At 40.9% G+C, this 14,619-nt stretch overlaps 1 protein-coding gene across 4 annotated transcripts in view; it reads right to left on the bottom strand.

Moving 5' to 3' along the window:
- Positions 1-10,878: 10,878 nt before the first annotated feature.
- Positions 10,879-14,619, bottom strand: part of DSE (dermatan sulfate epimerase) — a 36,101-nt gene continuing 32,360 nt past the window's right edge. For all 4 annotated transcript variants that reach the window (XM_074923580.1, XM_074923571.1, XM_074923563.1 and 1 more), the window contains one exon: positions 10,879-13,908. In XM_074923580.1, the coding sequence (XP_074779681.1) occupies positions 12,144-13,908 (1,765 nt within the window). In that variant the 3' untranslated portion in view covers positions 10,879-12,143. The remainder of the gene's footprint in view (positions 13,909-14,619) is intronic.

The following is a 14,619-nucleotide window of genomic DNA, read 5'->3' as shown; positions in this document are numbered from 1 at the left end:
TCTCAGTTATCAGTGGAAAGCTGGGGAAGAGCAGAGGGACAGGGAAAGCAAGCTCAGGAACCCTGTACACCCCAACAATTTGCATTTCAGGGATTTCCTTTGCATCTAACACCTGTTGATGCATTTCTTCTGTAAATTTGTCTGGTTTCAGTTTTGACCCAGGCAGAGTTTTTAACATCGAAGACATTGTATAGTAAGTCTGCTTAACCTTCGTTCAAACCTGACACCACCCCATTTGATGCCCCCAAGTTCTGGCAGGGGATAAGAAAAAACAATGGATCCCTACCTGGTCTCTCCAACCACTCTTGGTCTTGTACACCTTCATCATAGCCCCCCTTTTCCAGACTGAGGAGTCCCTAATATATTTAGTCATCCCTTGTCTGATGTATACTTTGTATACTTTTTTTTTTTTTTTAATCCATGTGGTCACCTGAAGTATTCTCTAGGATTCAGGTACCTTTTTTAACATGAGGGCAAATGGGGGCTATACCAGATTTGCAGTGCATTGAAGGTGCAGCTGAATCACAGTTTGCTACACCAGCATACTGACATGATTGTGTTTTCTAATTCCTTGTAATAATTTCTGGATTTTTAACTGCTTTTTTATCATCTGTGAAGCACTGAGTTGATATTTTAGTGGTCTCTGTATTATAATTTAAAAAAAATCTCAGTCCTGAGGGTTAATCTCAGTCCGTTCAGAGTCTATTGCTGTATATATGAAAGTAGGATTTGGTTTCCTTTTGAGCACCACTTCCTCTACACTGAATGTGACCTGACATTTTGCTTTCTGGTCAGGCAGTACAGTAAAGTATATCTGTAGTTCTTAAAAGTAGAGGTTTGCTTTTAACTATCCAGAATAACTTTGTATTATTGGCAAATACTGTTGCCTTGATTTTTACCTAGAGGCAGCTGGAGGCTATGGTTAGCATACCTTGAAAGCAGAATGAACAGTGTCTGAAAAATGTTGGGATGGCAGAAATAACAGAAGCAAGGTGAATTTGCTGCAAAGGCACCTCATTACGGAAACAGGGACACAGGCTGCCTCTGAGCACCACTGGTTTAACAAGGGATCCTAATAACCTGTGGCAGCTCTCTGGAGCAGATAACGACCACACAGGGGAAAGACTACAGCCAAGAAACCCTGCTACTTCACTTTCTGAGACTAGTTTTAGCAGTTTTTTATTTATCTGTAATAAAATATGATTTCAGGAACACAATTCTTGGGAAAAGGGAGGGGAGCTTTGTGTGAAAAAGGATCAACCCTCCCTTCTAAGTAAACATGTTTCCAGTAAATACTCAAAGAAAGAGGTGAGGGAAGGAGTAGAGACCACCCTGGTTGGAAAGCCGTGCTAGGAGCCAAGCTGGGCACAGCAACAGCTCGGGGTGAGCCCTGGCTGTGGGCAGCCGTAGGAGCAGAGGGGTTGGAGAGGGTCCTGGGTGGGGGGGAGCCAGAGGGGCAGTGGGGTGCAGAGCCCTGTGGCCCGGCTGCTTTTGGCTGCTTGTTCACTTGCAAACATTGGTCTCTCTCCCAGAGCAGCTCTGTCTTGCCCTCTAAATTAACACTTGTCTGGCCGCAACAGCTGTAAAGCATTAAATGGAAAGTGTTCAGAAAAACAGTTTTCTGTTAAAGAACCCAGAGTTCCAATTTAATGGTTGTTTTTGCCTTGATTTCCATTAAATTTCATGCCTTCCAAGGGGAATGAAAACAATGCCAGAATGAAAAATATGGCTATTTTTAGAACAAAATTATTCTTCTTGTTATTTGCAACATCCTTTCATTGTGAAATATACTTTACCAAAATGAAGGGGTCAGCTGAAACCAAATTGACTTGTTTAATATTTTATCAAGTTTCTCCTTGACATTTCGGTTTCTATCCTTTCATTTGCAGCTGAATGAATTGCAAACATTTTCTAGGTGGAAAAAGCTGTAGTCTAACTAGTTCTGTGGTTGTATCAAATGCATAATACTGCTCTAAAATGCAGCACACGTGTGTGCGTGCACGTGCCTACACACATGTCGGGGGGCTTTGCCAGTACATACTGAGTAGCTCTTGCTTTAGTCATGTTAGTAAGTATTTGCAATAAGTTTGGGGTTTTTTTTGTCCCCAATTCATGTCATTAGCCTTATCAAGCTTAATTTCCTCTTCACATTATTAATCTATAGTCTTATACATTCACAGATGCAATGGAAAAGAGCAACTCAGCACTGGTTTTCTTTTTATAACAACCGGACTTGCTTCTTCAAGTGAAAGAGTTGTAAGCTGCTGTTTCTCAGTACCCAGTTTGGAAAGACATACGGAAAAGTCTCTTTATTCTAGGAAAATTCCTGTAATGCCTTTTGTTGAAATTAATGCTTAACCAGTGGGGGTCTTGTCCGCAAGCAGATCTGCACCTACTCTCCAGGTGGACTGACCTCCCCTGGAGGCCCATTACCTCAGTTCATGAAATCGAGGAAGTTATTCTGACTTTACGGTTGAACCAGTCTTCTTACATGTTTGTGAAGTGTCACACAGCTCAGTGACACCACATAAATCATTAAAAGTACTAATATTTAGCAGAGCAGCAGCCTGAGAAGTAGCACTGTGACTGGGCATGTATGGCTTACAAGCATTTGTGTACATTATACTGCTATTTTAAGGCATTACGTTTATTAGCAGGTTTTGGCTGAAAACAAATTTTAGTGGGTAGGAAGGAAGCAGGTCTGCAAAACCAAGTGTAGCTCTGAAGGAGGCTCTGACGGGTGAGCTCTGCTACAGAGTCACACAAGCCATTGCTCTAATTTTCTCTCGCTATTATTTACTGCTGCTCTCTTAACTCTACAAGTCCACCATGGGTCTCATCTCTGCATAAGGAGAGTCCTGTGACCCAGTCCAAGTGTTCTGAAGCAACCAGCAGTGTGGTGGCTTTACTGTTCAGCCTACACCAATCTACAATCTATATGTGCCACAAATAAACCTGATTCTTTAAGTGTTGCCTGTGGATTAAGTGAAAAATATTTGCTGAATCTATAAGAAAATATATGATATTTTCATAGGATTAGAAAGGTAGAAGTTGTCAGATTTTGTGATGAAGTTAAGGAGCCTTAGTGAGACAGATTAGTTAACTTATTTGTAATCAAGTAAATCACCCTGGGTAGTCAGCTAGTCAGTTCTGAGAAAAAAAAAAAAAGCTCAGTCTTTTTCATTTATTATGGAAAATTAAATGCCATAAAAATACTTTGCAAATTCAAGTACATTAAATTCAAAATATTTCTATACTCTTATTATAAATGTTTGTATTCTATGTGTCCTTACTTTCTTCAGATTATGCCATCACATCTTGCTGTCTTGGAGCTGCTGAATAGCTGAGATTTTATTCTGTTCCATGCCTCGTGTGTGTGTGTTTGTGTGTCTGGCCTAATGATGTCTGATCATATGCTACAAAATATGCTCTGTACTTTTTCATTCAATTAATCCTTCTTCCACTTTTTAAACATTAACTAATTAACTAGTTCTTCAGTTCGTGGTAGTATGCCCCTTTTCCCAATCTCCAGTTTCCCATCCTGGGCTCCTTTCCTGCCCGAATTTTGTTACCTAAAGCATATTTTATTAACAGTAAGGCAGGGCAAGAGCTGAGACCCTATCCCTTTCAAAGCTGTCCACATGCAGTTATCTTAGTTATGCCAATAAATTCACAGGCTTCTCTGGGGAAAATCAGGTAAGCAAGTTAAGAATGGAAGAAAGAAACCTAATGAATCCTCCTGTGAGGGATGATAGTAATTTCTTCTTGGTAAGTTTAGAAGACAGGTGAAACGATCACCCATATGGAAGAAACTGCTCAAAAATAATAATACAATTTTACTTGTAAGAAGAAATTTATTCTTACAGAATTGAAAAGTTTCTGGATTCTGGTCTTGAACCTCACTTGCTCATGTAATTCTTCTAATCAATCTCATTCCTTACCTGCAGAATACCCAAACTGTTTCAGCTTACCACAAATGTATGAGCTGTCAGACTCTATGGTTCCTATGTCTGGCTTGTGTTAAAGGCTGAACTCTATTACACTCAACAGCACTTTTGTGTGCACTTTCACCTACCTTTTATATGCAGCTAGTCCTGCTGTCAGCCTGTCCTGCCATTTGAGAGAAACTACAGCATTGTAACTGGGGGAAGATATGAACTGAAAGGAAAGAATTATAGATAGAACATAAGGAGAAAGCATTCCCAACTTGCCTATATTTCATGTTAGCCATAACTTTCCAAGTCTTGGGGTCTGCCCTCATTTATTCTGCAATCCTCAAAAACACCATCATCATTTTATTTGCAAGGCACTTGCAGCTGTAAGTATTTTATAACATTACTGAATAGAATCATTATTCTATATTCCTCAGCCTTACATAAAGGTGGAGTTATTTAAGTGCCCTCCCAGGAACTCTGGTCCTCTGCCCATTTTCCCATTGCTAGCAATCTGATGTTGAGTCCACTAGAGGAAACTTCATGAGGCTTATAAGACTGTGTTTTACCAGAGTTTACCACTTCAACTGTCAGAGCCAGATCCTCCACCCAGTTTATCGGAGGAAGGTCCTATGAAGCCTTTCACCCTCTGAGGCAGAGTGAGATAGATGACATTTTAAGACTAATCCATTGCATACTGTGTGCCACTCACTGGGGAAATGGGATCTCATCAGTATCAATGGGTTAATCACAGTTACTTTTATCACCTGAGAAACTTAATAAATGAAAGATACAGTAACTTTACTTGATCAAAATAAGGATTATGAGATATAAAAAAAGAGAGGTATGAGAGAAGTCAATATAGTTCTAGACTATAACTTCTATAACTGCTTTAGCATCTTTACTAGGTCATGAAGCAACTTGGCCTTCCTTAGCATGACCTGAAGAGTCCAGTTCCTCAGAAGGATAGTCCTATTCTTTAGGAAGAAAAAGAAATGCATATGCTGATCACCTACTCTCTCTTGCAATAGGCTGAATAAATTTAGTTTACTCTCACAGCAGTGTGGCAGTGTAGGGAAGTTTCTGTGCCCTATTCTCCTCAAGTTTTTTTCTTTGGCATTTCTTGTGGGCAGATCCAACAGGCCCACCTTTCCTTGCACTCCTATCCTCCTGTGTTACAACCTTTATGAAGACCAAGTGGAAAACAGGGATTTTATACTCATGATTTTAGAATTATTCCACCTCCTTGAAGATTGCCTTCCAAGTGGTGGTAGGTACATAGCTAGACTAAGTGTGTAATGTTCAGCCTGAATGTGCTTACTGGTGAAAAAATGTGTGTTAATGTTTTGGGGAAAGTCACAAATTCATATATCATTTTGCTATGGATTACTGCTCATGGTAGCACAACCCTGGGGGTTGGAGGGAGACAGTTTTCCTCTTAATTGTCCCAGGCTCAGTCAGGAGTGAAACCAGTAAAATCACTGGTGGTTCTGGGTACAAGTCAAAGGGGAAAAAGGCTGCAATGTCAGGCTAAATATCTTAGACAACAATATATTTCAAATGCTAACCAAATTTTTTTGAGTCCCTAAACTTCTGGAAAATCATCATAAATGTTATGAATGCCATTTTCTGTTATCAGCCTGAGGAACTTGGCAGGAAAGATAGCACTGGAGAAAATGCTACCTGTGCATTTAGCTGAAGGAATGGCTAGATACTCTGGATATAATGGCAAACAAGGTAACAAGGTTAGGAACTTCTTTCCTTATAGAGGCATATGCTGGTGTCACAGCTCATTGCCTACAGCAGACTTATGTATGAGGAAAAAGCAAGTGTCCCTTGTTTAGCTGGCAATGCCCAACTTTACTGTTGCAGTGGGATACACTACATATGTCATGGAGGACATATGTACTGGACCCTGTCCTGTCAAATGACTGAATGTGATACAGCTCAGGTGTAGTAGGCTTGAGATATTTCTGTGTGTATGCTGTGCACATGAACAACAGTATGCTGCTGCCTGCCCACGTCAGAGGTCCTTCGAAAAGAGGGAAGCTGGGAGTGGGCTGTCACCACCATGACAAGTCACGGAGATCCTGCCAGGACTGATGTCTTCCCCAAGGGTCTCTCATACACAGAGCAGACTACCAGTCAGCCAAATGGTGTCACAGCCCATTCCTCATGACTATCTTCCCTAGGGGACCTGCACAGTGCTTTTCCTTTCGGTGACCGGTGAATATCTGCAGCCCAGATGGCTGGGGCTGTATGTTGGGCAGCCCCGAGTTAGATGCTGAGCTGAAGAGCTCTAAAGTCCCAGCTCACCTTGCCCCTACAGGTTAAAGCTTACCTGAGAACAGATGGGAAGAACACAGGTTTCACAGCATCACCGAGGCCAAGGGGGACTATTGGGATCCCACTGTTTGTCTTTCAGTATAGTGAGGATTCCCACAGTAACTCTGGTAGTGTTGCAGGCATTCTTGTGGAGAGGATGGACATATAAAGACATTCCAACATCTCTCCTCCTGCTTTTTTCTGCCTTTTGGAATTTGACTGAGAACAAATCTGTGGGATTTAACTTCATAATTCCATTACCACAAGAACATCACTATCACAGTGCATGATTTACATTGTTCTCTTGCTACTAATATGAATTAAAGCAGAGAGGATATGGCCTTGTATATATGGATTCATGTGCTCCTTAGTATCTCTGGCCACTGCAGTCATGTTCAGTTTCACTGAAAATGGAAGATAAAATCTAAATTCTCATTAAATTACTAGATTTCCTGTTGCAGCCACTATGCAGTGTAGAGTAGCAACCAAGGCAAGCATAAATTTAAATTAGTCACCCATCTGTATTAGTTATTATCAGGAGAAAAACTGATGCAAGGTTTGAGGAAGACCCAGTGATAAACCTGGTTTTCAGAGTATTTTTTGGAATACACTTATATATTGTGTAGTTGGGTCTAGTTCTCCTGCCCGCTTCAAGCAGACAACAGCTATGTTCCTTCCTTGAAAGGGTTCTGGGCTCTTTCTTTGAAGTGCTTTGAACATTACTTGTTTCAAGAAAACAGTCGGTGTACTGATGACAGTATGGACATATCCATCATTGAATCGCACAGGCCTCCTGCTGCAGAGTGCTCCTGGAGTCAGTTACCAAGAAAGGACAGAAAATAACATCTTGACTTTGTTAGCTGAGTCTGATTTAAGAGCCTGAAGTTACTCTACAGCATTTTAACAGAGTAGCCAGAGCAAAGGGATTAAAGTTAGACAAAAGTATGTTTGGTCCCAACTAAGACTTTTGCAGACCAAATAAATGTGAATGTAATGTCCCAGTGCAGAAATACAGCTATTTTCCAAATGCTATATGCTTTCAAACACTAAGAAAAAAAATTCTCATCAGTGGAAAATACATAGGCCATCAGAAGAATGTGATGTATTTCAGACATATAACTCTTCAGAAAAAGCTTTGATCTTACAGGTTCTACAAAATGAGGTAATGTGCTCCATTCCCTTTGCTTCCTTTAGTTACAATGATGTATATAACACACATGGCCAATTTTTAGCTGCACTCAAAAAATCATTAAAAAAATCTAAGAACCAGACTCCGCCTTCAAACATACACACCAGTACCTGTGGGCTGAATTCCCATTCAATTTGTTCAGAATACACCAAATTAAATTTATACTGCAGCCCTGAAATGAAGCATGCATGACTGAACATTGGCTATTGAAGAGAAGTTGAGTGAAATCAGCGGGGTCTCAGATGAATACAGGGACCCTGTGGTGGTGCAATTGCACTTACCCCTCCGTGCCCCTCCTTGTTGGGCTGCTTGGTGCTAGGTGTGATTCCACCCACCTCACCCGAGCTATAGACCAATCTGTGGAGATAAGGTCCCTGCCCTCCCGATTGCTCCAAAACAGTTATAACAGCCCATCATCTCCTAAAGGCCTGGCACACCTGTGCCTGGCATGTGGTCAAATGGGAATAATAACAGAGTTGCACATTCATCAACTTCTTGTGCAACTGCTGGAAGGCACCAGAATACTTCCTTCTAGCTGGGTGTGAGCAAAAGGTATCTGACAAAAGTCAATTATCTCAGACCCTATAAATTGTGACCCTCAAGGGAGACCCCTTGAGCTCTCCTGGATCGCAGTGGGCCTGCGACCAGCATCTCCCCTGACCTGGGATGCCTCTGAGGACCAAAACCCTTCAGTTGTCGTCTGCTGCCAGAGCTGAGGGAAGGCCAGGGCAAAGTCAACCTGCTCAAGTCTCAATTATTGCCCGTTGAGGAATGCCAAGGCATTGTATTTGCTCTAAATTTCAGAAGAGGAAAATTTTTTTTTTTGAGCTAGGTTCTTTCACCCGCTCTTTCTCTGCTTACTGGTGTGTGTGGGTACATACTTCAGTCTACTGGATCCGAATACTTTTGTCTCTGTGTTTGTACGTTTTGTGCTCATTCTACTGGATCCAAATACTTTTGTTTCTGTGTGTGTGTGTTTATATGTTTTGCATTTGTGTATGCGCATGTACATATGTATAAATTAAGATACCATGAAGTAAATTGGTGTGAATCTTGTCATCCTAGAATCTGTAAATAAGTCGCTATTTTTATAACATTTTCTAAATTATTTTGTAAATTATCAATTGCTGTTATTTATTAATAAATCTAAAATTCCTGTTAAATCATTACCATGTAATACTTTCATCTGTGACAAGCCCATTCACACACACCCAGTTGTAGGATAGCCATCTTCTCCTGTGGCCAGAGATGCAGAAAATTAATGTTTTTAGAAATCAAAAAGAAGGAGAGAAAGAATGGGAGCAGAGACACGTGCCAGGAACACTTGTATTGTGACTCCATTTACAATAGGGAGTGAAAGACAGCTTCACTCCTGGGTACCATACAGTGACATTTCAAAAATTGTTCAGTATACCCAATCCAGATTAAACCAGTGCTATGTGCCTCTGCCATGGACATAGAGCTCACAGACTGCTTCTCTCTTGCATTTCAAAGGACACAAAGGTGAGGAGAGCATCCTCGCTTGTGCCAGCAAGTTTTGAGGAACACCAACCTTCTCCAGCCCTCCCACCAGCCAGTAAGGCTATCTGGACTGATCCCATTTACCTGCTCTTCCTCACCACACTTCCTCATAAGCAATGGCTGCTCAGATTTTTCAGTGTATGCTGCCATCTGAGGGCTTGAACTCCATGAAAAAATTATGATCTTTGATAAGGCATGAGAAGGGCAAGAAGAATGGAAGCAAAGAATGGAAACAAAACTTACACAACCATTGGAGAGAGATTTTTTAAAGGCTCGGGCCTAGAAAATAGTACATAAGAAAGTACACAAGATTCCTTTCATATCCAAAATACACTTGGCACAGTTACGGCTTCATCACTTTAGTTACATATGTGTAAGTGGAGTTCAGAGTGGGCAGTAATGACAATCACAACCAGGTAACTCATAAATCTTTAACAGAAGGGTATCAGATGCAAACCAAGCACATGCTAGAAAACCCTTGGATTCCCACTTTATGCTGAAGTGGGTCGGGTCAGGACAGACTGGTACACTTCCCTTCAGTGCATCATCACACGGTCACTATTCATTTGAATGCTGGTCTGCTTTAAAAGCTGCTTTAAGACCTGGCTGTGAGCATGGGCAGCTCCTGCAACCATATCTTTCTCTTTGCATTTGTAGAATGGTGCAGAGAAGTGTAGTGTAAATGAGAGCTAATGTGCACGGCCATACCTTAATTTCTAATCTCTGTAATTCTGCAGTTTAATTTAACAGCTACACAAATCCCATGCTAGAATTCAGATGCCACACTACAAAGCAGACCAAGAAATGCGGGTATTTCTCAAAAGCCTTCTAGACTATAGGTTGGCTTTCTATAGTTGATTTTTCAAAGCAATAGCAAATTCACCCAGGGTAAATGTACATAGACATGAAATATTTGTACAAACTCCACGTTGACATTAGCCTGATAAAGGCTAAAAGCTGCCACAGCTCTTTATTTTCCTGGAAGTTCATATGTCTGCAAAGAGGACATGAAGACACAAGCACAGGCTATTTGCTTAGGACATAATGACTCCCTGAATTATCCTGGGGTAATTTTATGGCACCGGCTTCCAGTGGAGGGATGTGACTGGCCATACAACTAAACTGCATCTTGAGTTTTCAGTGTTTTGTGGTCTGTAATAGTACCATCTAATATTGAAAAACTAACCAACAGTGTCTTTGAAACTGAACATAACCAAACAGCTATTGCTGCATGTCCTCATGTCATCGCAGTGCAAAGGGAGAAATAAGGAGATTTCCAGTGATATGCAGCCTGTCACAATCTAGTCATACTTTCAACAGGCACCACTACAAACACGGAGCTATACTGGGCAAGCTCAGCTATACTATACAGGCTCAGCTCCCTTCACCTTAAGCAATTAAGTGGGTGATTTCAAATAGGTTATTAACCACCCTACATGCATGTTGCAATTAGGGAAAAGGTATGTCTTGAAGGTGTTTCAAAGTCTCAGGTGAAGCAAGTGGATTGATCCGAAGGCTCTCTTGCCACTGACTATGCATGGATCAGAAATTAACTGGGTACCTAAATCTTCACCTAGACTAAATGTTCCAAATTGCTTTGGATAAATTCTGACATTGGAGACTGTAGTAGGGCTTTTGTATGTGAATACAGTGCACAGGACTGGCTCAGTAGCTGGAACCTAGTGAAAATATTCTGGTCTGTTCACTGAGTATGGTTAGACAAGGAAAGCTCATCAAATTTCAACGCACAGACTCACAGAAAGCTTAACAGCAGCAATGTAAATAACCAACACCCAAATGGGTGTAAGGAAGGAAAACAAAGGTTTGTGGTTTGAACAAAGTGCTGATGAACGTAATTACTGTAATTATCATGAAAAAATATTTTAATCAAAGAAAAAACAACTTTTCCACAGCAACAATTATAATGTTTTTATTTAGCAAATGTACTGGAAAAATTGTTTTTCTGTAAAGACAGACAGATACACCCCAATTCCATAGAGCTTCCATTCTCTCAAATAGTTATGATTTTTTGAAATCAGCTTAATTAACAGAAGGGAATATATGTGGAGACGTCAAACTTATTTTTGTCATAAACCACATGATTCCATTTACCACTAACCCCCAAATAATTGACCCAAGGCCACCAAGAGCTTGCAGAACCCCTTCTGGTGCTTTATAGAGAACACTGTACACACAATTTTAACTGTCCTCTGATTCTAGCCATGTGAACAGAAAAAAAGACATTAAATACGTCCTTAATACCTATTTTTCCATACTGGCAATTGCTGAGGTTACCAGAGGATTGCTTTGGTTTTTTGTTTGTATTTTTTACAATTCCATATGGAAGGGCAGTGATCTAAGACATTATTTCCCTACTAAGATGTGCTTCAAACTATGGAAAACTTGTGAAACCCTGCCTTGTAAAACTGAAAACAGACCCTATGGCATTCATCCTTCTACAGTCTACACTTGACTGAAAGATAGTTTTTTTCCTGAGAATTGTGTTCCTTTATACTTTGAGTTAGCCCCGTATTTACCTTCTACTTCTGCCTACTAAGCAATGTGCCTCTCACTTGGCAACTACTGACATGATTGCCATTTCCCACCGTGTCGGATTGTAAAGCACGGAAGAGGTGACATGATGTAAGGGTCTGCAATAATTATAAAGGAGCATCCCATATTGAAGCATTCTTTGGTTTGGCAGAGAGAAATGAATTCTACTTCAAAGATCTGCCTTGCATACTTGTGTTTGAATGTCCTTTCCTTATGAGAATGTCCAGAGACATGCATAGCAGCCTGAAATTAAAATCCACTAAATGCAAACCCAATTCTGTATAAAAAAGAAAGCCCTTAGAAACAAATCTATGAAGAGGGCTCTCCTCACCAAAAAATTAATTACAACTTTACATTACTGAACTCTGATAACAAAGTGTAACATACCCTCAGATGTGAGGCCCAACTCAAAACACAAAGGAAGAGTACTTATTAAGTACTTAGTTTTCTGAGATATTCACTGCTTGCCCTGTTCTTCTATCCCTTCTGGTCTGAAACCAATCTTTCCCCAGCTGTTTTTGGAATGTTTCAGAAAAAAGAAGATAAAATTTGGCCCTATTAGGGTTAATGCTTTTGCATAGATGTATATGACCATAAACTGGTCGACTAGTAGAGGTCTTCTGCTAACATTGTGACTGAGAACAGGAAGAATACAGCCACAATAATATACAGCTGTCTACTAGAAGTATTGCATACAGACATCTTTGGCCATGCAGTCTCTTGGCCTTCTGAAAATATGTGAGCTGCATTGCTAACATGACAAAAAAAATAGCAATGTTGAGAATTAGAAAGAGGCGGGTGTAAGAAGCTGATATTGATGGGGCACTACTTCGAGCAGTTGTCACCATCTGTGCCAGCCCTGATCGGCCTTTGATTGAAACCCCAGTTTTGTGCTTCACATAAGTGATATCTGCAAAATCCAGAAGATCTTTCATTTCCTCGTCTTCATCTACAGGCAACTCTTTCTGTGCTTGAGTCTGTGCCTTTTGTCGCACTTTTCTTTCATTTACCTCAATTTGTGCAAAAATGTCCGGAACGGCATCAACAAATTTGTAGCCTTTGGCTACTTTTCTGTTTTTCTTTGCTTTGCCGTGCTGCTGCTGCTGCTGCCTCTGTGAGATTGCAAATATCCTGTCAATGGCCTCCTCCGTCTGCCTCTTATCTGAAAACCTCAGCAGGCGCTCAGCAGTCTTCCTAAAGCTAGCCGTGTTGCGTACACGAGACAAGATCTGCTTCTCAAGCTGCTGGAAAACAGGCTTAAAATGCTGCAGGTTCCTCTCCACGATCCCTACGTAGTCCTTCACTTCTGGCACTGTGGAGCTCCTAATGGCAGAGGCTCGGTCAAAGACAATTTTCTGGCGGTCTGCAATAACCTGTGCAAAGGTAGAGCGGGACCCATCCTCAGCAGGCCACAGGTACACCGTGTAGGCGTGCTCACTGGTGGTAACGAAGACATCCAGCTGCGGAGAATCTCCACGGACGGTGAAGCTCTGCACGTCGATGGAGGGCCCAATGAAAAGGTAAATGGCCCTCGTGACAGGGTGCCGCAAGAAAGTCGTTACATTCACATAGTTTGTTCCATTGTACGGGTAGCCCCGGGGATACATCCTTGAGGCGATGGTAGCTTTCTCACTGTGGCCAGTGTCATCCATCCAGTACATCTTATATATCCCATCACGGTGCCTAATAAAGGCCCCATGGACATCATCAACAACTGTTTCTTCAAAAGGCACATCCACATTGTGGAAGAAACTGGTTGCTGCCTCCAGGGGGCTGTCATCTTCTAGATGGATTTGGTCCACTAGCAAAAGAAGCTGGGGATGGAGAAGTATGAGGTTTCTTTGCAATTTTCTCAGCTTCAGTTTAGGATTGTATGCACCCACTCCTTCTCCCCTGATAAAAACCACCCCGCTTCTCTCCATGGCGGCAACCACTCGTCCCTGACAGTCACCAGCCAAGTCATGCTTATATTTAAGCCACTTTGAGGAACAGTCTTCTGTAATCTGCCCTTCCCATGGGGAGAAGCAGCTTTTGGATACGGCAGGGGAAAACATTAACACATTATTAAAAAAGGTGTATTTTGGCCCATACAGAGCTTCTGTTATGAAAGGTACACCATTGGGAGCAAAAGTAAAGGAGTTCTGGTCCGGGTGTTCATGGCCAGCATTAAAGTTCTTCCACCCCTTGATCCACTCTTTGTACTTGTTCTTATGAACAATATCATATATTGCACGTCCTCCCAGCTTTCCTGACTTGAAGGAAAGGAAAGGCCTGTTGATTTCAGCTGGCAAAGCACTTCCATAGGTTACCACTCCCCAGTCCTCAAAATAATGCAGCTTAGGAACCCCGTAGTCTGGCGGAGGTACGGAGTGCAAACTTGCATCATACCTGCCAAAAAGATGAGGAAAATGGGTTTAAAAATCACTTGACTGATTCCATTATCAGCACCTGTACAAAACTGAAAAACTGATTCAGTATTTACATCGAGGAGCAAACTAACAATATAAAGCCCATGCATATGCTTCCTGAACAAACTAATTACATAGTTGTAATGATATTTATCATACTAATCCCTATACAAATTTGTTGTGTGCTTTTAACAGAATAATAGCTGAAAGCATCTAATCCATATGTAAAGCAAGCAATCCTGCAGTCCAAAAATAAGAGTACCACTAATTACAAACTAGCCATGTTTTGTCTGATGATATGAAGTTACTGACTGCAACTCAAATCTTTAAAAAAGGTACATTAGGACCAGGCTGTAGACACTGTCTGTTTTGCACTAGACATCAACATTTGCACCTATTTACTGACTACTTAACCAAGAGAAGCAGAATATGTTTCCCCAAACTGATGATTATAGATGTCTGTAGTCTCCAAACAGAATCAGCAATAACCTAAAAATTAATGTAAAGGCATTTCAAAGGATAAATTTTTATGATTTATGTCACTTAGTGTATGTTAGTTTCCTTCTCCAACTAGGTTGAAGAAAAATTTGCATGGCTTTCTTATATAAATTGTAAGAAATACGACATTTGGTTTAAAATGAGGTCTTAATTCCAGAAAAGTTTACAATGCTTATATTTTTTATTTGATCTA

This window comes from Athene noctua, chromosome 1 (assembly GCF_965140245.1).
Source record: "Athene noctua chromosome 1, bAthNoc1.hap1.1, whole genome shotgun sequence".
Lineage (NCBI taxonomy): Eukaryota > Metazoa > Chordata > Aves > Strigiformes > Strigidae > Athene > Athene noctua.
This window is presented reverse-complemented; position numbering and strand designations above follow the sequence as displayed.